This window comes from Hypanus sabinus, chromosome 15 (assembly GCF_030144855.1).
Source record: "Hypanus sabinus isolate sHypSab1 chromosome 15, sHypSab1.hap1, whole genome shotgun sequence".
Lineage (NCBI taxonomy): Eukaryota > Metazoa > Chordata > Chondrichthyes > Myliobatiformes > Dasyatidae > Hypanus > Hypanus sabinus.
In genome coordinates this window covers 21453186-21478609 of record NC_082720.1, presented here as the reverse complement: position 1 = coordinate 21478609, position 25424 = coordinate 21453186, and the positions used below count along the sequence as shown (strand labels likewise).

The 25424-nt window shown below is 40.1% G+C and overlaps 1 protein-coding gene across 5 annotated transcripts in view; it reads left to right on the top strand.

The window, feature by feature from the left end:
• Positions 1-25424, top strand: part of LOC132405358 (drebrin-like) — a 190145-nt gene that overhangs the window by 128078 nt on the left and 36643 nt on the right. For 4 of the 5 annotated variants that reach the window (XM_059990103.1, XM_059990107.1, XM_059990106.1 and 1 more), the window contains 6 exons: positions 7014-7126; positions 9745-9819; positions 17248-17397; positions 18110-18187; positions 19766-19917; positions 23985-24048. In XM_059990103.1, coding sequence (XP_059846086.1) covers positions 7014-7126; positions 9745-9819; positions 17248-17397; positions 18110-18187; positions 19766-19917; positions 23985-24048 — 632 coding nt within the window. The remainder of the gene's footprint in view (positions 1-7013; positions 7127-9744; positions 9820-17247; positions 17398-18109; positions 18188-19765; positions 19918-23984; positions 24049-25424) is intronic. The other variant, XM_059990104.1, reaches the window with a different exon arrangement.

Genomic DNA, 25424 nt, shown 5'->3' with positions numbered 1-25424 from the left:
TGCGGAGAAAGCCTACATAGAAAGTCAGGAATCAAAAGGTTGAGCATGGTGGGACTAATATTCTGAGTTGTGTATATGTCAATGCAAGAAGTATTATAGAAAAGGTGGATGAGCCTAGGGAATGGATCAGTACTTGGAATTATGACATCTATTGTTTTAGACATGGTAGAGGGAGGGGGTTGGCATTACTAGTCAGGGAAAATGTAATGGCAGTGCTCAGGCAGGATGCACAGGAGACCCTCACTACTGAGGCTGTATGGATAGAACTGAGAAATAAGAAAGGGATGACCACGTTAATGGGATTATATTATAGACCACCCAACAGACCACAGGATTTAGAGGAGCAAATTTGTAGGGAGATTGTAAGACTGCTGCACAAAAAAGGTCATGATAGGTGATTTTAATTTTCCATATTTTGCTGGGGTTTCCCATTCTGAAAAAGGGTCGATGGGATATAGTTTGTCAAAATTGCTCTGGAAATTTCCCTGTATATAGTAGTCCCAACTAGAGCGAGTGTAATAATAGAGTTCCTATTAGGGAATGAGACAGGGCAGGTGACAGAAGTTTGTATAGAGGAACACTGTACGTTGAGTGATCATAATGCCATTAGTTTCAAGATAATTTTGGAGAAGGATAGATCTAGTCCTCAGGTGAGATACTAAATTGGAGAAAGGCCCATTTTGATGTTATCAGAAAGGATCTGACAAGAGTGGATTAGGCCAGGTTGTTTTCTGGCAAAGGTGTACCTGATAAATGGGAGGCCTTCAACAGTGAATTTTTGAGAGCACAGATTTGTATGTTCCTTTTAGAATAAAAGGCATAGATAACAGGTTTAGGAAACTTTAGTTTTCAAAAGATATTGAGGCTTTTAAGGAAAAAAATGGAAGTGGATAGCACGTATAGACATGAAGGAGCAATTAAGGTACTTGCAGAGTATAAGAAATGTAAAAGAACATTTGAGAAGGGAATCAGGAATGTTAAAATATAAGACATGAGGTTGCTCTAGCAGACAAGGCGAAGGAGAATTCTAAGGGCTTCTACAGATAAATTAAGAGGAAAAAGATGGCAAGGGGCTTAATTGGTCCTCCTGGAAGATCAAAGTGGTCACCTATGCATGGAGCCAAAAGAGATGGGGGGAAATCTTAAATAGACACAGTCAATAGAATTGAGGCAAAGCAGCTGTGAGGTCATGGACCCTCTACAGATTGCTAACGAGGAGGTGCATACTGTCTTGAGGCAAATTAGGGTGGATAAATCCCCAAGGCCTGATGAGGTGTTCCCTCAGACCCTGTGGGAAGCAAGTGCAGAAATTGAATGGCCCTAGTAGAGATAATTGAAATGTTCTTAGCTATGGGTGAGATGCTGGAGGATTGGAGGATAGCTAATGTGGTTCTGCTGATTAGGCACAGTGGACGTGGCTTTGTGCATGGTAGGTCTTGTCTAATCGAACTTATGGGGTCTCTTGAGGAAGTTACCAGGAAAGTTGTTAAAGGCAAGTAGTGGATATTGTCTACATGGACTTTATCAAGGCCTTTGACAAGGTCCTGCTTGGGAGGTTGGTCATGAAGGTTCAGTTGCTTGGCATTCAAGAAGAGGTAGTAAATTGAATTTGACATTGGCTTTTCAGAAGAAGCCAGAGAGTGGTAGTAGATGGTTGCTTCTCTGAGTGGAGGCCTGTGACTGGTGGTGTGCTGCAGGGATCAGTGCTGGGTCTGTTGTTGTTTATCATCTATATCAATGATCTGGATAATAATGCGGAAAACTAGTTTGGCAAATTTGCAGATGACACCAAATTTGAGGGTACAGTGCACAGTGAAGAGGACTGTCAAAGCTTGCAATAGGATCTGGACAAGCTGGAAAAAAGATCTGAAAATGGCGGATGGTAAATGGCATGAGGTGGCACTTTGGGCAGACAAACCAGGGTAGAACTTGCACGGTGAGTAGTAGGGCACTGAGGAGTACAGTAGAACAGAGGGATCTGGGAATAAAGATCCATAATTCCGTGGAAGTGGCATCACTGGTACGTAGGGTCATAAAGAAAGCTTTTGTCACATTGGCCTTCATTAATCAAAGTATTGAGTACAGGAGTTGGGATGTTATGTTAAAATTGTAAAAGACATTGGTGAGGCTTAATTTGGGGTATTGTGTGCAGTTTTGATCCCCTGCCTACAGGGAAGATTTAAATAAGTTTGAAAGAGTGCAGAGAAATTTACAAGGATGTTGCTGGGACTTGAGGTTTTGTGTTATAGGGAGAGGTTAAATAGGTTAAGACTCTATTCCCTAGAACATAGAAATTTGAGAGGAGATTTGATAGAGGTTACAAAATTGTGAGGGGTATAGATAGGGTAAATGCAAGGAGGCTTTCTCCACTGAGGTTGGGTGAGACTACGACTAGAGATCAAGGTTGAAGAGTAAAATGTGAAATGTTTAAAGGGAACATGAGGGGGATCTTCACTCAGAGAGTGGTCGAGTGTGGAATGAGCTGCCAGTGGAAGTGGTAGATGCAGGTTTGATTTTAATATTTAAGAGAAATCTGGATAGATATGTGGGAGGGGGGGTATGGAAGGTTGTGGTCTGGGTAAGGGTTGATGGGACTAGGAAGATTAATAGCTTGGCTCAGACTAGAAGGGCCTGTTTCTGTGCTGTAGTGTTCTATGACTCTAAGTAATGTATCACCTTGATTTGGAAATATATCTTCCATCTTTCACTATCATTGGATGTTCAACAGCATCAAACAGTTACCTTCACTAGAGAATTGTTATGGCTCAGAATATAGCTTTCTCAAGGGCAATAAGGAACGGGTAATATACTGTCTACTGCCCTGGCAATGCCTATGTTCAAAGTTATGCAGTGAGTAAAGCACCTTCTCAAATATCACTTGAACTGGAAACTTTCTTCCGGATTTCTAGTGAGATCTTACTTGTGAAACTGCAGAAAGTTAAGTAAAGTGCGTATTAAATTGAATATTGAATTGCCCCATGCCTGACTATACGAATACTGTTGATTATTCTCACAGTTGATGTTAACCACGGTAATACATAAACACAACACTCCATAACTGTGCTGTATAAATAAGAGCAAAGTCTTGGCACAATTAACAATAAACATAATACAGTCAATTCCGGTTAATTAGGACACATCAGGACCAGTACATTTTGGCTCAGTTATGAATACCCCAATTAGCCATGTTTCAGGAACATAATTAAAAAGGTACAAAAAAGAGAAACTACTGTTTAATGAGTAACAAATTGTGTAACGTCGACTGTGCTCTTTTCCTACATGCTGCCTGGCCTGCTGAGTTCCTCCAGCATTTTGTGTGTGTTGCTCAGATTTCCAGCAGCTGCAGAATTTTCTCCTGTTTGTAACAAATTATGTATTTAAATAAAACGCAGAATAAATTAGAACACTTATCAATACTACTATAGTACTTTAAAGCTGTCTATTGGTTCCTAATAATTATTGACAGAGGAATTGCTGCTACGTTCCTTTATTTGACTGTGATTGAACAAAATCAGTGCAGACATCTGGTGGAGATAGTGGACTGCCTCCATGCAATGCCTCCGACGATTCCAACCTCCAAATCTCCATTTTCATTGTAACATTCAAGACGATTGTCAATATCTTCAAATTCTTTGTAGTTCCCAAGTAGTGAAATTGTTTCATTTTCCCTCCTAACCGTTTCTGGCATCCCCAAGCCTGAATTCTTGAAGTAGTTTTGAATTGTCTTCCTGCTTATTTCTCGCCAACTATCGACAACAAAAATCACTGCTTTTTGAACACAAGCACACACAACTGATGCTATTTAAAAACTGTTCACTCTAAACACAGTGTATTGTGTCCAACGGCCACACAAGTACAGGCAAAAGTTTCCAGCCAAAATTAAGTGGTATAATGCCCCAAATAAATGAAGGGAATCTTAGCTATTTTCTTGAATTATTTTTGTTAAAAGTTGTCTCAAGTAAGTGTTTGGCCTGATTAACTACTAATCCAATTAATCGGAATCCACTTTACTTCCTTCAAAATATATCTACTATATGTTTACCAATATTAACAAAACTTAAGACTCGCATATTTTGCTGTTTCAAGGTCAAATTAAGAGAGGATGGAGATAGATGACTGTCACCGGGCGCTTCAAATTGAATCCAAATTAACCCATACAAGGAATGATACAAAAACAGCTTGCGTACGGGAAGTGATGTTCGTAGAATACAAACTGCCTCTAGAGGCCAGAAAATACTGTTTATGTTAGTTACGTCACCAACGGCCATGTTCCATACATGGAAAAAGAACTTGGGAATAAGATCATATTTTTCATGTTAATTTCAAAACACTAGTTTATTAGAGGCTTTAAGAAGTTTGAGAAAAGAAAAACCCATCTTCAGTATAGCAGTGGCATTACTAATCCTATCTCTGAATTGAAATTGGGAGGAGAAATACTGCAAAATCCACTGCCTAGAGTTAATCCAAAATAGAGAATGTAGTTCTAATTGAGGATAGTATAGTCAGGAGAATAGACACAATTCTCTTTTGCAAAGTTGCAGAGTCTTGAAGGCTGTGTTGTCTGTCTGGAGACTGGGTCTGTGATATCTCATGTGACTTGCAGAGGAATTTATACAGGGAGGAGAAGGATCCAGTTCTGGTGATTCACATGGGTGCCAATGGCAGAGGAAAAACAAGAAATGGGGTTCTGCTGACAGAATTTAGGCAACTAGTGACTAAACTAAACTGCAGAATGAAAAAGGTAAAATCTCTAGATTGTTGCCCAAGTAAAGAGCAAATTGGCAAAGTGTTGCTAAGCTCAGTGAACTAAGTTCACTGTTTGGTCAAAGTTTGGTGTGGGAGGAGTGGGTTTGAATTTGTCGGACATTAGCACCAGTGTTGGAGAAGGAGGAAGCTGCTTTGATCGGGTGGGTTCCACCTGAAGCGTGCTGGGACCAATGTCCTGGCAAATCATCCAACTAGGGTTGTGGACAGGGCTTTAAAAGTAAATAGTAGGGGAGTGGGTTCAACAGGTTGGAAAAGTAAAAAGTAAAAGGGAAGGAAAGTGTAGGAGAGGTTACGGAAGTTTCTAGAATAATGAATAAGAACAAGTTTAGAAAGAGGTAAGAATTTAACTTAAGACAATATGGAGACAAAATTCAAAAGAAGGATGAATAATATTCAAGTGTTATACTTGAATATACGCAGTATACAAAGTAAGATAATTGATCTTGTAGTGCAGTTAGAAATTGGCTGGTATGATGTGGTGGGCAATCACAGAGGCATCACTGAATGAAGTTCAGAGCTGGAGCTTAATATCCAAGGATGCACGTTATAGTGAAAGGACAGGCTGGTGGGTTAAGGGGGTGGGATGGCTTTGTCAATTTAAAAAAAGGAAATGAAATCCTTAGAAAAAATGACACAGGCTCAGAAGGTGTGGAATCCTTGTGGATAGAGTTAAGAAGTTAAGAAGCATGGGTAAGAAAGACCCTGACTGGAGTAATATACGTGCCTTTGAACAGTAGTCACGATGTGGGGTACTAATAGCATTTTGGAGCACCTTTTGGTCGAGCCCTCCAGAGAAACGACATTTCTGGATTGAGCGTTGATCAGATTTGATTAGGGAGTGTAAGATAAAGGAACGTAGGAGGCAATGATCATAATATGATAGAATTCTCCCTACAGTTTGAGAGGGAGAAGCTAAAATTTGATGCATCAGTGTTTCATTGGAGTAAAGGTAACTACAGAGGCATTAGTAACAAGCTGGCCAAAGTTGGTATGAACTCCCAAATCCTCAAGACCTTCTACAAGGGCACCACGGAGAGCATCCTGACTGGCTGTATCACTGCCCGATACAGGAGCTGCACCAATGTTGATTGCAGAGCACAGCAGAGAGTGGTACAGACAATGCATCTGTGGGTGGGAATTTCCCTCCAATGAGGTCATTTACAGCAGCAGGTGCAGAAAGAAGGCCTGGAAGATCATCAGGGACACCAGTCACCCTGACCACAAACTGTTTCAGCTGCTTCTGTCTGGCAAATGGTGCCACAGCATTAAGGCCAGGACCAACAGGCTACGGGACAGCTTCTTTCTACAAGCAATTAGATCTTTAAATTCCACATGTCTGTACATTGCGACAGAGTCATAACTCAAAGATATTTACTCCTCATGTTGTGGGATGGATGTAAGATTTAAATAAATTCATAGTTGATTAGAAGGGGGCACCAGCAGGGATAACTATAGTGCAGCAATAGCTGGAGTTGTTTCAGAGTAATTCAGAAGAAGCAGAATTGGTTCATACCAAAGAAGTAGTATTTTAATGGGAGAATGAAGCAATTGTGGCTGACGAGGGACGTCAAAGATAGCATATAAGCAAATGAGATGGCATAGAATATAGCAAGAATCACTGGGAAGCTAGAGGATTGAGAAGCTTTTAAAAATGAACAGAAGACAACTTAATCTATGGATGGTTTCCTCTAGATTTGATGTTTGAATCCATGGCTCATAGTGTCAAAATAAGTGGGCTTCCATTCAGGACTAAGGTGAAAAGAAATGTCTTCAGCCAGAGGGTGGTAAATCTTTTAATTCACCACCCAGGAGAACAGTAGAGGCTAGGCCCACCATTAATATATTTTTAGACATTAAAGAAATCAAGGATAAGCACATTAAGACTATGAAATCTAGTTCACTGAAGTGAAGCCGGGTAAGCCTGTGCAAACAGTGATGTGGAGCCTCCGATCCCAGTGACCTTCTGCCTTTCATGTGGTAAATGTCCCATTTACCACTGAGTTTTATTTAGCTGAGAGTTGAGCTATGCCAACAGTTCCTGGTGTTTCTTTAACTCTGTGAGCCCATGAATTAAACAGGGAGGTTGGGGAGTGACTGGTTCATTCCACAGATGTGTAATGACTAACTTGCTGGCTGTATTATTTCAAAGTGGGATCCAGCTCTGTGGAAAGGCTAAGGTTTCAATTATAAACAGCATTCATTATGTGCTCTTAAACTCTGACAAGTTTTTCCTTCTCATTGTTCAGCGGGTGGTCTGCAGGAAATCGCCACAAAGTTTGACAATCAAAGTGTGATGTATGGATTCTGTAGCATCAAGGACTCTGGTTCTGGTCTGCCCAAATATGTCCTGATAAACTGGGTAAGCAATTTTTCATGTCAGTTGCACTGTTTTTAAAGGGTTCAAATCACCAAAAATGAGTGTCCCAGATAATGTTGAGTACAGACAACCCTGCAAGTGTTCTTGCTGAAACTGAAAGCCGCAGGGACTGTTACGCTTGTGTTGGCAATCCCAAAGCTGGGGCTGGGTGAACCAGCGTGAATATGCAGACTGATCTATTTGGAGCATTTGACTGTAAACTGAAGGAAATCAAGTCCATTTCATATATTTCCAGAAAAAAAATTAACACTTAGTTATGTTAGGTCAAGCAAATTTTAAGATAATAATTATTGCTTATGACCTATGTGCTCTAAAAATATAATTACTAGCAAGTTCTTAGCATCATCAGTGATGCATAGCCTGCTGTTAATGATGACCTACAAAAAGACTTCAGATCTGCCTTGTACAATCACCTGGCTGAAAGGCGGTGCTGCCCACTGCAGCTTGTTTAGGGGTGGTACCGCACTTATCAGTAAGTACTACTGCATGCCAACTCCAGGATTTAATCCTGACCTCTGATCTTCTATATGCAGAGGTTACATGTTCTTCCTGATTGATGGATATTCACTTCCCAGGGCCCAAAAAGATTAATGCTAACCTCAGCTTTTTAAAACAACAGAAAAACCTTTCCAAAGGGGCAGAGTTGTTCATAACAAAGTTGAACTTCTAACCCTGGGATTCCCAACCTTGAGGACCATGGACCCCAGGTTGGGAACACCTATTTCAACCAATATTCCTTGCTCAGTAAACAACCAAACAATTAGTTCTTGTAGGCTCAGGTTTAAGAGAATAGCCTTATGTTAATTGGCCTGCATCAAACTGGACAACACTACGTGTGACTGACTTCAAGGAAGCTTGCAGACCAGATTGATTTTGTCACTTTGTACATCAGATATGGTCACAGGTAGAGTTGAACAATCAATAGTTGGGATATTTATGTATTCAGAGGGATAGCCTCCACAACATTAATTTTGGATGTCTGTGATCTCTATCACTAGAAGTTTTAAGATCACCTATGTGCATTACTTTATCCCGGCAAAGGTATCTGAAAAATATCACAATGCAGATGATGTCAACTGGTAGCAAATCAGTGTTAGAAAGATTGTGAGGAATAACAGAAAGACATGGCACCAGAAAGAATGTCTAAAATTTATTCTTTAAACTTCAGTTTCTGCGACGGATGACTCATTCATCTGCAATGCTTTGTACATACTTTTAGTTCATAAGAATAGCACCTTCCTTTGTAGTTTCTAAATATTTTGTAAATCGGAAATCTCCAATGTTTTAAATGTGTGTTAAGAACTATTTGTCTAAATTTAAATGTGAATTATTAAAAAGAAACAAAACTATATTTAAACAACTTAATTCGCCGGAAGCGTCTTCTCCTTGGTAGAGAGATGGAGCCCAGCACTCAAATAGTGGATATTGGCAGCTGAACCTTATTGCAGAGACTAGACAGGGATGGAAGGTAAACTTCGAAGAGTGGGTTAACACAATATAACCTCTCTATAATGAAGGTACCCATAGATACCTATATTGGGTAGGGCTTAAAATCTCCTTTTGAGTTTAGGCTTTGCAGATGGTGAACCCTGATGCTGTGTAGCTTTTATCCCACACCCCAAGGCTGCACTGGTAAATTACTGTAAATTGCCTTGGAGTGGTATTAAGTTGCAAAAGAATCAAAGAGGAGATCATGAGCATGTGAAAGGGAACAATTTGCTGTATGGACAGTGGATAGACGGGGCCTACGCACAAAAAGATGGAAAGTTACTGTTAAAAACTTTGCACAGCTTTTTAAAAGACTTAAGTAACTGAAAAGTTGGTCGTAAAGCATTAACATTAAAACAAAAGATATATGAATACGAGAGCTTGATTTGGTTGCCTGCGAATAAAATATGCCAGGTCCGATCCCTGGTTGTTCATGAAGATGTTTCACTGTAATGTTGGCACAGTGGATTCCACTGTTGGGACGTAAAGAAAGAAACACTGACAAACAGGAGTGCTGCAGATTTTGGGCTTCCTCATTCATAGACATAGGCAGGAACTGTCCATGTGCTGTAATGTTCTGTGTTCTAAGTGTGCTCTTATGTGGGGAATTGGATGCAGAGCCATTGGCAAAATACCAAAACATTATTTCAAATTTTTACTCTATTAATTATGTGCCTTTATTTTCCCTAACAGGATGTGACAGCAGTAGTTTTGAGGGAAATTATTTGTTACAGGGATGACTTGAGTTTGTGGGACATTTCCAAACCAGCCCTTAAACATTTCTGTACCTACCTCAGAGCTGGCCCCTTGGTAACTGAGGCTATGACTGCTTGCTGCCCCTCTCTCAACATCCTCTGAAAGACTCACCAGACCTCATTCCATCATTCTTCTTCTTTCACCAGTCTCCTAAATTAATTTCCAATCTTAACAATTAATTTCACCAATCACCTAAAGGCTAATTTACCTTTCTCCTTTATGGTCAATGTGGACAATTGATTGATGTGAGAGTGGCCAGAGAGATTAATTCCCTATAAACTGCTGCAAAGGAAATTGTGTAGTTGTTTATCCGCTGCTTTGGTGCAGCTTTCACCTTTTAAATTTATTTTCCTTAGGTGGGTGAAGATGTGGATGATCATCGAAAATGCACATGTGCTAGTCATGTTCCCACAATTGCAGACTTCTTCCAGGCAAGTGTGCTTCTCTACACTTTTCAGATTACCCTTCATTTTGTTTAAGTAAACTGCCCGAAATACAGTTCAGTCACTGACAATGCCTAGTGAAATCAGGGAAATGATCTCCTTCACAGTTATTCAATTCATCAAGGTAAGGCACTTTACCTTGATGATGAGGCACATTATCCCTTTTTGCTCCTCACCAACTGTTCACTGGCTACTTGTTTAATTGTAGTCTGCTGCAGATTGATGAACTAAATGATTAAAATGAGAGAAACAAATTAAAATATATTTCAGTCATCTTGATCATTGGGAGCTGCTGTAATTGCAATCGTTAAGAAGCAAACCATCAAATCAATAATTAAAAGGTTTAGAAACGTTTTAACTGCTGGTTAAAGTGTATGCCTTTAAAGACCCAGGATGTAACACTATCTGTTTGTGATGCTGCTGCAATTAAGTTTTTCATTACACTGTACTTATGCAAATATCAATAAAACTCAACTTCAACTTTGATTTTAAAATCTTCTGGTAATTGCTAACATAAGCTGGGATGTATAGAGTTGGTGGGGGAGTTAGTCTAGTTAGAGATTTAGTTTTGTTTATGGGATGGATTTGTTTCGGGAAGATGGATGCAAGCACTCAGCTGCAGTACAATACTTGTGAAATATCTGATACTTTCAATGCTCGTTCATGAAGAGTAACTAGTTGTGCAAGTAAAAAGAAAGCAGTAATAGGTTATTTGGTTGTAAAAGCAGAAATTGCTAATCATTTAAATCCTGGGCAATATTCTGCTTTGTTATTGTGATATAAAAGGAAGGTATTTATCCAATGTTGTCTCTACTGGCTCTCCTTTCCTTTACTATTTCCTTGTAGCATATTCACACTCAAATGTGTGTTGCTCCCTGATTCTCCTACTATTCACCTGCATTTATAGTAATCAATTAACCTTATTTTTACAATAAGTGAAGAAATGTGAACACCTGGGAGAAACTCACACATAAAGAGAATGTATAAACTTCATGGAGATGACACTCAAAACTAGAATCAGACTTGGGGTCATGGGTGTTTTTATGACAGGAGCACTTACTAGCTGTGTCAAGGTATTTTGGCTCCATGTCCCTTAAATTATTCAGTATCCAAGAATGTGTTGGTCTTGTTATGAAAAATGAAGCAGCTTCTCATTTAATTTTAATCTTAAATTCTTGACTATGTATTTTGAGCTGGTGATCCTAGTTTAAGTCATCTTATCTAGGGGAAATATCTATCATTTTAGGATATGCATGATTGCAAAATATCATCCTTGTAAACTCTAGAAAATATGGATATGGTCCAATCAATTTCTCCACTTAGTACAGTAGTCTGATTTGAGAAATTGATTCCAGTCAAGCTACAATGAACTATCTAAGTTCTTCCTTGGATATGCAAGTTAAATTACAAACACTACTTCAACTCACAGTCTGTAAGCTCAACTACATTAAAAGGCTAAAATTCCTGCACAAGGACTTTTTGATATTAGTATCAATATTGAAAAGTCTCCATCCACTTCAAAATATTTTACTACTCCTTATCTGAAATTCTATTTCCAAAAACCTCTGAAATTTTTATGTGTGCTGACTTGACATCACAAATGGAAAATTCCACAAGATGCTGGGGAAGTTCCCAGGCAACGTGCAGGTCTCAGCACACCACAGACAGTTCTGAGGAGTGAACTCACATATGTCATGAACTTCTGTTCATTATAAACTGTAACAAAACAGAAAATTCTGCATAATTTGAGAAAACCATCTCAATCATGTATTGTCAGCATCGGAGAGAACATATGCTGCGTAACAATAAGCTGATCATGAAGCAAGCAAAGATCTATCACGATGAACTGCAAATTGAAAGTAATTGTGAATATTCAGCAGGCTGTTTGCAGGAATTTTAGAAAAGACATGGCATTATTTTTTTAAGGCATCTGCTTATCACAAAAATCTAGCATCAGTACAAGTCTACAATGCTGATTGGTTTTTATACCTTATATAATGGCATAAATTTTTAAAGTGTCGCTGATAAAAATCTAGCACCAGAGCAATCTTCAATGCTGATTGGTTTTTATACCTTACATAATGGCATTAAATTTTTAAAGCATTGCTGATAAAAATCTAGCACCAGAGCAAGTGTATGATGCTGATTGTTTTTATACCAAACATAAAACCGTAAAAAAAAAGTAAAATACAGTATAATCAAAACATAACATTGTAGGTGGTGACTGAAAGCTCATTGCTGTTTGTTGTTGTTCAATAGTTAATTCAGGTATTCTCCTACTGCTGCTGTGCTCCCATTGTTACCCTGCATGCTTTATATTTTCATTATATTAATGGTGTGTAGTAATTTTTACTGTTTACATATGTTTGATGAACAAGTGTAAGACAAAGACTGTTCACTGGTAGCACATAAATTCAGAGTTAGAAATGATGGTATGATTATTTATATCAAAATCTGAAAAATCCAAAACACTTCTGGCCCCAAGCATTTTAGATAAGGGGTCCTCAAGCTGTACTTTATTTTTCCTTTGAAAATTCATATTTCTCCACACTTAATTTCATTTAATCTGTGTATGCTTTAGAACATAGAACAGTACAGCACATTACAGGCCCTTCGGCCCACAATGTTGTGCCAACCTTCAAACTCTGCCTCCCATATAACCCCCCATAAATTCCTCCATATACCTGTCTAGTAGTCTCTTAAACTAGTGTATCTGCCTCCACCACTGACTCAGGCAGTGCATTCCACACACCAACCACTCTCTGAGTGAAAACCCTTCCTCTAATATTCCCCTTGAACTTCCCTCCCCTTACCTTAAAGCCATGTCCTCTTGTATTGAGCAGTGGTGCCCTGGGGAAGAGGTGCTGGCTATCCACTCTATCTATTCCTCTTAATATCTTGTATACCTCTAACATGTCTCCTCTCATCCGCCTCCTCTCCAGATAGTAAAGCCCCAGCTCCCTTAAACTCTGATCATAATGCATACTCTCAAAACCAGGCAGCATCCTGGTAAATCTCCTCTGTACCCTTTCCAATGCTTCCATATCCTTCCATGAGGCGACCAGAACTGGACACAGTACTTCAAGTGTAGCTTAACCAGAGTTTTATAGAGCTGCATCATTACATCGCGACTCTTAAACTCTATCCCTTGACTTATGAAAACTAACACCCCATAAGCTTTCTTAACTACCCTATCTATCTGTGAGGCAACTTTCAGGGATCTGTGGACGTGTACCCCCAGATCCCTCTGCTCCTCCACACTACCAAGTATCCTGCCATTTACTTTGTACTCTGCCTAGGAGTTTGTCCTTCCAAAGTGTACCACCTCACTCTTCTCTGGGTTGAACTCCATCTGCCACTTCTCAGCCCACTCCTGCATCCTATCAATGTCTCTCTGCAATCTTTGACATTCCTCTACACTATATACAACACCACCAACCTTTGTGTCGTCTGCAAACTTGCCAACCCACCCTTCTACCCCAACATCCAGGTTGTTAATATAAATCACAAAAAGTAGAGGTCCCAGAACAGATCCTTTTGGGACACCACTAATCACAACACTCCAAACTGAATGTACTCCCTCCACCACGACCCTCTGCCTTCTGCAGGCAAGCCAATTCTGAATCCACCTAGCCAAACTTCCCTGGATCCCATGCCTTCTGACTTTCTGAATAAGCCTACAGTGTGGAACCTTGTCAAATGACTTACTAAAATCCATGTAGGTCACATTCACTGCACTACCCTCATCTATATGCCTGGTCACCTCCTCAAAGGACTCTGTCAGGCTTGTTAGGCATGATCTGCCCTTCACAAAGCCATGCTGACTGTCCCTGATCAGACCATGATTCTCTAAATGCCCATAGATCCTATCTGTAAGACAGCTTTCCCACCACAGACTCACCAAGGCTCACTGGTCTATAATTATCTGGACTATCCCTATACCTTTTTTGAACAAGGGGACAACATTCACCTCCCTCCAATCCTCCAGTACCATTCCCGTGGACAACGAGGACATAAAGATCCTAGCCAGAGGTTCAGCAATCTCTTCCCTTGCCTCGTGGAGCAGCCTTTGGAATATTCCATCAGGCCCCGGGGACTTATCCGTCCTAATGTCTTTTTAACAACTCCAACACCTCCTCTCCCTTAATATTAACTTGCTTTAGAACATCAACCTCACTCATATTGTCCTCACTGTCGTCAAGTTCCCTCTCAGTGGTGAATTCCAAAGAGAAGTATTCATTGAGGACCTCGCTCACTTCCACAACCTCCAGGCACATCTTCCCACTTTTATCTCTAATCTGTCCTACCTTCACTCCTGTAATCCTTTTGTTCTTCACATAATTGAAGAATGCCTTGGGGTTTTCCTTTACCCTACTCGCCAAGGCCTTCTCATGCCCCCTTCTTGCTCTTCTCAGCCCCTTCTTAAGCTTCTTTCTTGCTACCCTATATTCCTCCATAGACCCATCTGATCCTTGCTTCCTAAACCTCGTGTATGCTGCCTTCTTCCACCTGACTAGATTTTCCACTTCACTTGTCACCCATGGTTCCTTCACCCTACCATTCTTCATCTTCCTCATCTGGACAAATTTATCCCTAACATCCTGCAAGAGATCCTTAAACATCGACAACATGTCCATAGTACATTTCCCTGCAAAAACATCATCCCAATTCACACCCGCAAGTTCTAGCCTTATAGCCTCATAATTTGCCCTTCCCCAATTAAAAATTTTCCTGTCCTCTCTGATTCTATCCTTTTCCATGATAATGCCAAAGGTCAGGGAGTGGTGATCCCTGTCCCCCAGATGCTCACCCACTGACAGATCTGTGACCTGACCCGGTTCGTTACCTAATACTAGATCTAGTATGGCATTCCCCCTAGTCGGCCTGTCAACATACTGTGACAGGAATCCATCCTGGACACATTTAACAAACTCTGCCCCATCTAAACCCTTGGAACTAATCGGGTGCCAATCAATATTAGGGAAGTTAAAGTCACCCATGATTACAACCTTGTTATTTTTGCACCTTTCCAAATTCTGCCTCCCAATCTGCTCCTCAATATCTCTGCTGCTACCAGGGGGCCTATAGAATACCCCCAGTAGAGTAACTGCTCCCTTCCTGTTCCTGACTTCCACCCATACTGACTCAAAAGAGGATCCTGCTACATTACCCACCCTTTCTGCAGCTGTAATAGTATCCCTAACCAGTAATGCCACCCCTCCTCCCCTTTTCCCTCCTCTCTATCCCTTTTAAAGCACTGAAATCCAGGAATATTGAGAATCCATTCCTGCCCTGGTGCCAGCCAAGTCTCCGTAATGGCCACTACGTCATAATTCCATGTATGTATCCAAGCTCTCAGTTCATCACCTTTGTTCCTGATGCTCTTGCATTGAAGTACACACACTTTAGCCCTTCTACCTTACTACCTTTACACCCTTTATTCTGCTTCTCTTTCCTCAAAGCCTCTCTATATGTTAGATCTGACTTTACTCCATGCACTTCTTTCACTGCTCTATCGCTCCGGGTCCCATCCCCCTTGCAAATTAGTTTAAACCCTCCCGAACCATGCTAGCAAACCTACCAGAAAGGATATTGCTCCCCCTCGAGTTCAGGTGCAACCCATCCAATCTGTACAGGTCCCACCTTCCCCAGAAGAGATCTCAATGGTCCAAAAATCTAAAACCCTGCCCCCTGCCCCAACTCCTCAGCCACGCATTCAACTGCCATCTCCTCCAATTCTTACCATCACTATCACGTAACACTGGCAGCAGTCCTGAGGAACACCACCCTTGAGGTCCTGTTCTTCAGCCTTCTGCCTAGTTCCCGAAACTCACACTTCAGGACCTCATCCCTCTTCCTGCCTATGTCATTGGTACCAACATGTATCACGACTTCTGGTTGCTTTCGCTCTCGTACCAGGATGTCATGCACCCGGTCAGAGACATCCCGGACCCTGGCACCCTGGAGGCAACAAACCATGCGGGTGTCCTTCTCACGTCCACAAAATCTCCTGTCTCTGCCCCTGACTATAGAGTCTCCAATGATGACAGCTCTCCTCTTCTCCGTCCCACCCTTCTGCATCACAGAGTCAGACTCAGTGTCAGAGGCCCTGCCACCGTGGCTCACACCTGGTCGGTTATCCTCGCCAACAGCATCCAGGATGGTAAACTTATTATTCAGGGGAATGGTTACAGGGGTGCTCTGCACTACCTGTCTACTCTCCTTCGCTTTCCCCCCCTCGGACTGTCACCCAACGACCTGCTTCCGGCAGCCTAGGTGTGACTACCTCCCTGTAGCTCTCATCTATGACAGCCTCATTCTCCCTTATGAGTCGAAGGTCATCCAGCTGCTGCTCCAGATTCCTCACACGGTCTTCCAGATCGCCCAGCCACAAGCACTTCTGGCAGATGTGACTCTGCGGGAGAAGGGAGTTCCCCCAAGACTGCCACATCTCACAGGAGAGGCACATCACCGTCTCAGGAGGCATTGCAAAGACTAACTGGGAACAAGCTCGTCCTCCGCCTCTCAAGTCAAAGCCTCAAATCTCCACTCCTTCACTGGTCGCTTTCCCTTTACAGACCCCTTGTGTTCCCCTGACACCGTCACTTTCCAACCTGGCCACTTACCATATTTTTTTTCATTCATTTTTGGGGGAATCTTGACATTGTTAACAAAGCCAACATTTAATGCCAATCCCTCCATGGCTTTCAGAAGGTGATAGTAATCCATCCTTTTGAATGACTGTAGATGTTCCTACATTGCCGTTGTTTAGGATTTGAACCCTGTGATGATGAAGAACCAGAAATGTATTCCCAAAATCACAATGGTCTGCAACTGGAAGGAGAAACTGCAAGAGGTTTTGCTCTCATGAGGTGACCTTGTCCTTATTGGTGGTTGAGATCCCAGTTTTGAGAGATATAATTTAGATAATTTATACACAGTACCTTCATTTAATAAATTTAAGTAGGTGAGCCTCAATTGCTGATCCTTGCAGAATCCCAAAAATATTTATTCCAATCTGTTTGCCATTTAACCAATGACTAACTCTTGACTGCTAAGTTAGTGTCTACTTTTGCACTACCTTACTGAATATTTTATGGGATGTATTGGGTTGCCCTTAATACCACTCAAAAATTCCTTCACAATCTTGCTTTCATAAATCTGTGGTTATTTGGTCAATCATATTTGCAGATGTCCTACTCAAAAGAAGTCCCTAGCATTTGTCCTGCTATTAATGTCAATGTAAAGTAAATGAAGTTCAGCAACATCTTCAAGCAAGAATCAAGTCTTTCAAGGTGTGGAGATAATGAAAGACAATCAGCGGGAAGAAGTTTTATTCAGTACTTTACAACTTCCTTCAAAAGTTTCTACCTGATATTTACCCTCTTTACCTACTCTTTTCCCAATTCCAATCAGGGGGCAAATGTTATTGTTAATGCCAGCAGTCCTGAGGATGTGGATTCCACCGCTATCCGGCAGAAATTGACTAATGGCACGATGCACGTTTCAAGCCCAGTCTTGCGCCGACTCCACCTTAAAGAGGATGAAGACTTGTTGGGTCCAGTGGTGAGTAAAAGACAGTATCTGACGATAGCCAAGGTATAAGGTGCTGGAGACTGCCAGTGGAGCTTTCGAAGTGCAGGTTTTCAGTTAATGAAAGTTATTAGCTTGAATGTTAAATAAATATCCTGCATTCAAAAGCAAGCAACCATGGCATATATTCAAAGATAATAGAGCCTGAGTGTAAAATGTTCCATTTACTGTTTGACTGTATTTAACTGAAGTGTATTGGGAATGGGAAAGGTTGAATAACCAGTTTATAGAAACAACTGGATTTTACTTTGAACTTTGAAAAACTAAGCACCTTGGGAGCAGGTATGCTATTAGTGCTGAATTGTCTCAGTATTATTTGTGTAAAGGGATAGCTAAGGGGTCACTGATTTGGAAAATTTAGTCTTTAGATTTTAATTCTTTAAAGTGTGATGATTGTGATCGTGATACATTTATCAGTCTCGAGGTATTCAACAATGTACGAATTGGGATTCCTAGTACCTGACTTCAATAATAGTTAGAAGTCTATCAAAGTCTAAATAGGAGGTGTGTAGAACCAGAGATATTTAATTTCAACTTATTTCTATATATCGAATGCCTGTAGATTAAATAATTAAATTTGAAAGTCCCACTATTTCCTGCAATTTGTCTTTCAGTGACAGTAATCTGCATCTTTCTATGATAGTTGGGTTTTTTTCCTTCCTTTAATATATGTTCCCTGTTGCAGGGAACAACATACCAAAAGACCAATGCTGCAATTGAAATGAAACGAATCAACAGAGAATTATTCTGGGCACAAGCAAAGGTACAACTCATCATAATCTTTAGACATTTACCAATTGAGAGAAATTTCATTTTAGTAAAGTTCAGATTCTTTATTACCTTTCTGCTACATAATGTTGTTTCATTAAAATTCTTGTCTAAGGAATATAAGGATTTTATTAAAGTCTGGACGAAAGAATTAGCACTTTCTTTAGTAACTTTTGCTGACTAGATTTTCTGCATTTGCCATGATTAGCTGTTTGTCGCAGATCTGATTTAAGCTCTTTGCATTTGTTCCAAATATGTTCATAAATTCAGGCACATAATCAATCGTTTTACTTTATGACTTTATATAAGGATGAACTTTCAAAATGATTGCAAAACACAACTAGCAATTGGCACCAGTGTGGTAGGTTAATTTCATCTGTGAAACTTTGTGTCTAATAATTCTTATCGACTTGAATAACAATTTCCTTAAGAACCAGAACGGATCCTATATCACTGCATTTATTTAGAAGTGTGCGCTAGATTGAAGATTGACTTTAAAGATAAGTGATTGGAAATTGTAAACTCACTGTGACAATTAGTGTGGCATAAGTGTAAAGAACGCTGTTATTAATTGGAGAGGCTGATTAACACAACAATCAGAGTGACAGTGCTTAGCAATGTATTTAAACTGTTTTAAAGTTGGAAAGGATACCCATATAATTTATTTGATGACAGTAGAAACCATGATATTTGTCTCCTCCTTTATCTCCCAACCCTCACTGGAAAACTTGCAATGTTTTCTCAAATCTAGTTTCTGAAACTACTGTTGTATCAGTCCAATTCACACTTGCTCTTTTTGTTTTCTGAAAATGCTGGTTTGTCATTGGAATACATGGAAGCATTTCGATCATGTCAAATGGACCCCACAAGCATACGGCACAAGCTATAAAAATGTCCTCACCATGTTTGACATCTTCCCTGATGTTTTTCACTAAATTTTCCCTTCACCAGTACATTTGGGATATCAGATGAATCGCTAAACTGATTGGTGAAAGTTAATAATTAGAACAGAAACAATCAACCTAAAATTTAAATATAAAAATGCTGTTAACAGTCAACAGGCCAGGCAGCATTTGTGGGGGTAAAAGAACGGAATTGATGTCCCAGATTGAGGCTCTCTCTCTCTGTGGAGCTAGTGAGATCATTGTTGTCTGGTGGAGCAAGGTTTGAAAGCCAAATGCCCTCCAACTATTTTTGTCTCTGTGTGAAAGTCAATTTTAAAACTGCAGATGCTGGAAATCTGAAATAAAAGCAGAAAATACAAGAAAAACTCAGCAGGTCAGGCAACTTCTGTGGAAAGAGAAACAGTTAACATTACATACATTGGGCCCTTCAGTGGAAGTGTACCAGATCTGAAACACTGTGCTATACGCTCTGCCAGGTTCTCTAGAATCTTCTGATTTTATTTCTGTTTGGTCTGTCAATGCAAATCATTTTCCTTCCATTAAGTATGAAGTAACTTCTATTCTGTCTTGAAAAGTGCACCATCCATATATCGTTGGCCCTTTTCTCTTGAACTACTGCACATTTCACTTCCAATCTCACATGTTTTTGTTACTTTCCCTCTCTCTAGAGAGAGGAGGAGCTGAGAAAAGAAGAAGAGCGCAAGAAAGTGATTGAAGAAAGAGAAAAATTTGAGAGAGAGAGAATGGAGCAAGAGAAAAAAGAGCAAGAAGATAGAGAACAAAGATACAGAGAACGAGAGAAACAGATTGAGGAAGAAAGGTATGGTTTATATTTGGAATGCATGTTCTAGATATATGGATAATTGTCTTGAAGTCAGTGCTGTGAGTTTCTGAAATCTTGATGTCTGTTTCCCTGAGTTAATCATCTCTGTGCAGTGAAGCTACTTTGAGATGGCTGATAATAGTTCAGTGATTCTGAAGAGAGAGGGGATAACAGCATGGAATGATTATAGGCTGGTCTACTTTGCTTGAAAGGGTGCTGAGATCTTGTGACTTTTCTGACATCATCCAATGACAAATAGAAATAATTTTTCTAAGCTGTTGTAATCTTTTAAATTGCTGCCAATAGTTATTTGTGATTCAAACACAAAAACACTTTTTTCTCTGTTTTGCTTAAACGTCTCTGTGCAAAGTATGTCAGACACGTAGGAAATTAACTGATGGTCCCTCAAGAATAGGAGTATCCAATCAGCCCCTTGGCTATGTGCTGCCTGCAGATAAGCCTGATCACTCTATGTAATTAGTTCCAAAGAAAGTCATCATTAGCTGCACACATCAGGAAGCCAAAGATCATAACATGTTGACATTACTTCAAGTTAGGAAATGTGTATTGTACCTCAGGAGGTGCAGGAAGTGAATCCAACCCAAAAAGCAGTGAAGAATAATACCTCATGAGAGATTTATGGAAAAAGGAGATGCCCGATAGCAATGTGGGTAGGTGATACTTCCAACCCACAGTTCTTGGCTACTGTGAGTTAATAGCTGTGGAATTCAATGGAGGAGGTCTAGCCCTGAGACCTGGATGTGTGCTAACCTTTGGGTATTTTAGTCCCTTTTAAACAGTATTGGTGATGGTTTCTTTGTGAGGCCATGAGAAGGGTATAGCTGGCGAGTTGATTTCCAGAATTGTGGAATTGGTGCCAAATCAGCACATTCGCTAATCAATATGATCTGTCTAATATGTAAATATTCTATTCTCATTAGCTTTATGCGCACTTGTATTTCCACCCTTAAGGCATGTGGCAGGATATGTTCTGTACATGGTTTTCACAAGTACGTGTGTGTAATTGACCGGCACCTATAGTACCAATCATCAGGCACTGCCAAGTTCGATCTTGACCCACTGGAATGTACAGCTAGACAGTCGAGCTGGTGGTTAGTACAACTTGCCAGGCAGGACTGAGATATCTCTATGTCTGAGAGGAAGTATATCAAGTCATAAAACAGGGCCTTCAGCCCAAAGTCCAGGCCAAACATGGTGCCCACCCATCTAGTGCCAATTTCTGGCAGTCGGCCCATAGCCTCTGAGCCCCACCCCTCCATGTACCTGTCCAAATGCTTCTTAAATGATACTTGCCTCAACCACTTCATCTGGCAGCTTGTTCCACATACTTGCCATCCTCGGTGTGGGGAAATGTTGTCCCTCAAATCCATTTTAAATCTTTCCCCTCTCATCCTATATCTATGCCCCTTTGTTATGAATGACAAAGATCCCAACACCATTCCCTGCGGCACACCACTTGTCACTGGCTGGTGTTCCGAGAAACAGTCTTCAATGACTGCCCTCTGCCTCCTGCCTCTGAGCCCTTTTTTGGTATCTGAATGCTTGACACAGTGCGAGTTTATTCCCCAGCATTACACTTTATTCATTCATCATTCTGTTCTCGTTTTCTCTTATTGTGTATTCACGTGGGGCGGCGCGGTAGCATAGTGGTTAACACGATACTTCGCAGTACCAGCAACCCAGGTTCAATTCCTGCCACTGCCTATAAGGAGTCTGTACGTTCTACATTGCATGCGTTTCCTCCCACAATCCAGTTGATAGGTTGATTGATCATTTTGGGAGAATGCCGGACAGCATGACTTGAAGGGCCTAATCTAAATAAATAAAAATATCTACTTCAAGTTCTTATAAAGACTAAATGCTTGAAACTTGTTATGGTTCTTAAAATCTAACTGCTTCTCTCCCTCTGATCGAAAACCGGTGATTTACTCCTATTGCCCAGAACCCAATTAGACATGCAATTCCTTTGATTTTAAAAGTATTCTGAATTAATGTATGATTTCTTAAAGAATTTGATTGAATTTGTGCTATGAAAACAGATATTTATCTTACCATATGGTTGAAGCAGGGAAGTTTCTTACACCTGTCTGGAATATTATATTAACACAATAGATATAGTATTAGAAAAGGAGAGGCAGAAATGTTTATCATCATGACACTTGTCTGATCTGTACTTACTGTCCACTATGCCACTGGCATTTATGGCAGCAATGAAGGTTCTCCATTTCTGACGGTATTCAGGGCTTCCTTCATGTCAGTAGCTTCCTCTTGACTTTTAGTGCAGTCAGTCACGCAAGTCCCAGTTAGAGACTAAGGAACACTGTCGCACTCAGACGTAGGAGGATTCTTCATTGCTGTTTCCATAACAATCTTGTTTAGCCCTGAGCTGAACCCCCAAACCTGAAGGACCGGTAGACCACTCTTAGTCTGTCTTCTACCCTTTGATATATTTGGCATGGGTGACCCTACCAAGAGCCAAAGCATAAAGCCCTGACTCCAGTCAACATAGCTCTCCGGGTCATTGAGGCACGCAAGCCTGCAAACCTCAAGAAGGTTGTGGTCCTCTTAGAGGTGACTGAGTTCACTGAGGAAAGGGCCACTGGAATCGGCTGAGGTGGGAATCAAAATGAGAGCTTGAAGTATCTGTAGTCTAAGTATGCAAGTGCTATACTGCTATACTGCAAGTATAGCCCATGAAAGACCAAGTAGGGAATGTGAGTATTTGTCTGTTGTGGAACATCAAAAACACAAGTTTATGAATCCATAAATCCAAACCAATTTGTATTTTAGCATTTAAATGTCATGTATTAGAGATTTAATGCAGAGAAACGATGGAATAGAAAAGATAATCCTGCTTCTAAATTGGAAGGAAACAAGGGAGGAGGAAGACAGAAACCATGTTGGAATGAAAGAGTTAACAGTCAGAAGTACTGCATATCTGCAGTATTGTTGGTGATAGATCATCATGGAATGAATTGACTCGACATTTCCTTGTGCAACTCCACAAAAGAAACCTTTGCTCTTCTGTTACAAATCAACTCAATCCAAGGAGAGCAATATTGCACACATTTCTTAGTGTCTAACCACCTATCGGGAAATTTAACTCCGGACCTCTCAGTGGGATTTTCAGTTGTCCTTTGACCTTTTCTCTGGTGTAAGCTGTAGTGCAACATCTAAAACATGTGTCCATTGTCATTTTACTGCCATAGTGATCTGCAAAACAATATTTCTTATTTACTCACTGAAAAACTACATTTTACTTACCCCATTCTTCCTGAAACCATGGTTATTAAAAGGACCAAGACCTAAGCTGCATCTTTGTTCTGACTGAGTGTGGTGCATTCCTTTCAGATTTCCCTATAGAGATCTTGGTTCCTAGGCCAAATGCTGGCAGATGAGGGTAATTGTAATAGGTAAGCAGAGTAGGCCACTCTGAAGCAGGCATAATATGGTCTTACATAGGGAAGCCTACTCTCTATAGTACTGTGAATATCTCAGTTGAAGATCTTAATCAGTAGAGACGTATGACATTGATTTAAAAATATTAAATGGTTTTAAGTCATTTCTGGACAAGTTGATCTGTTGGGTTCTAGGGGATCAAAGTTCAAAGTAAATTTATTCTTCAAGTACATGTATGTCAAAGCACAGGGTTACAGGCATATTCAATAAATACAGAAAAAACAACAGAATCATTGTAAGACCACACTCAACAGTACTGACAAACATCTAATGTGCAAAAGACAACAAACTGTGCATATACAAAAAGAAATAACAATAATAAACAAATGTAATAAATATCAAGAACATGACATGAAGAGTCCTTCAAAGTTAAGTCCATAGGTTGTGGGAACGGTTTGGTGATGGGGCGAGTGAAGCTATATTCTGTGGTTCAAAAAGCCTGATGGTTGAGGAGTAATAATTGTTCCAGGAGATGATTCTGATTCAATGATCTTAGAGGCTGCAAATTATGCCACATCAGCATAATAGATGGCTTTTACATGTTGAATTAACTGTTTCTTGTATGTGTTTTTTTTTAATTTTAGGAAAAAACTACAAGGCCTGGAAGTCAATGAAATCAAAGATGTATTGAGCCAGAACAGCAACAGGGTCAGTGAGGTTTCTGGTTCTCATTACTGTATTATTACTAACTGCATGCTGCAAAACAATTCACCTCTTCATTGTGACTTGAAACTAAAGAGAGGGATGAGCCAGTTTAGTGAGATTCCACACTGGCCACAGGCATTTGCTCACTCTGCAGAACAAATAACGAAAGCCAGGACCCATCCCACTGCTCCCTGCCCCCTTGGCCTTAACACTTGCACATACAAATTAATTGAGAATAGTATAAGGTTATGTTGTATCATCACAACAAATGGCATTCACTGACCTGCTAATCTGTCTATTGCCTTCTGATAGCTTCAACCCTTTGCAGTGTAGTTATCTTGCATTCTAGCTGCAGTCAACATAATTTCCTAGTACCATCACTTTTTATGAGTTGTGCATGATGCTGTTATGGCAAGTTCATGTTCAGATTTATTGTTGTCATGGGCACAGATACACAGGGGTATAAATGACATGAAAATTAGATTTTACAACAACAGCAGACTACATTACAGGGACAAACATATCAACATAAACTTAAATTGACATATTATACAAGACTTAGACATGTGCAAAATTAATTACAATGAGTGACACTCATGCAAGATATTTTGCAGCTGGCTCCCAAGAGAATACCAAAATATTCCCATTCTTATCATTTAAATAAATCCATGGACTGAGAAGGGAGTTAAGAATCAGCCACCTTGGTGGGCCAAAAGTTGCATGAAGTCCAGATGACAGATTTCTTTTCCTCAAGGAGGTTAGTGAACCAGATGTTTTATTTAACAGCAATCCTTTTTCTGTAGTTGAATTTGAAATTCCCTATTTGTCATTGCAGAACTTGAATGATCCTGAACACTAAGTACCAATCCAGTAATTTAATTGTAGAATGGTGTTCTGCAGATAATAACTTTAATATTTTTATTGTGTACGTTACTTAGTCTTAAAGCAACAGGTTAAGCTAGTGCAGAAGCTGAATAGAACAGCTTCTAGTTTTTTTCTATATAAATACCCTTCATTCTTAGTGAATTTCACAAAGATTTAATGTTAAGTTTTGCATGCCAATTGTCTGGTCTGTTAAAAAATATTGCCTTCACAACTAAGGTATTTTGAATAGATTTCAACCCTAGTTACTTACTTTCAGTATTTTTAATATTTCAAACATCAATTTTAAACAACAGTGTATTTGCGAGGTGGAGCTAGCGAAGTGGGGGCATCAGATGGTAAATTCCCTCATAGTTATCCATGGTCCAGGGGAAAATCATACCAGGACAAAAGGTTAGCCATTGAGAAACTACTTTGCAAGAGAAAATCTGCAGATGCTGGAAGAACTCAGCAGGCCAGGCAGCATCTACGTAGGAAAAGTACAGTCAATGTTTCAG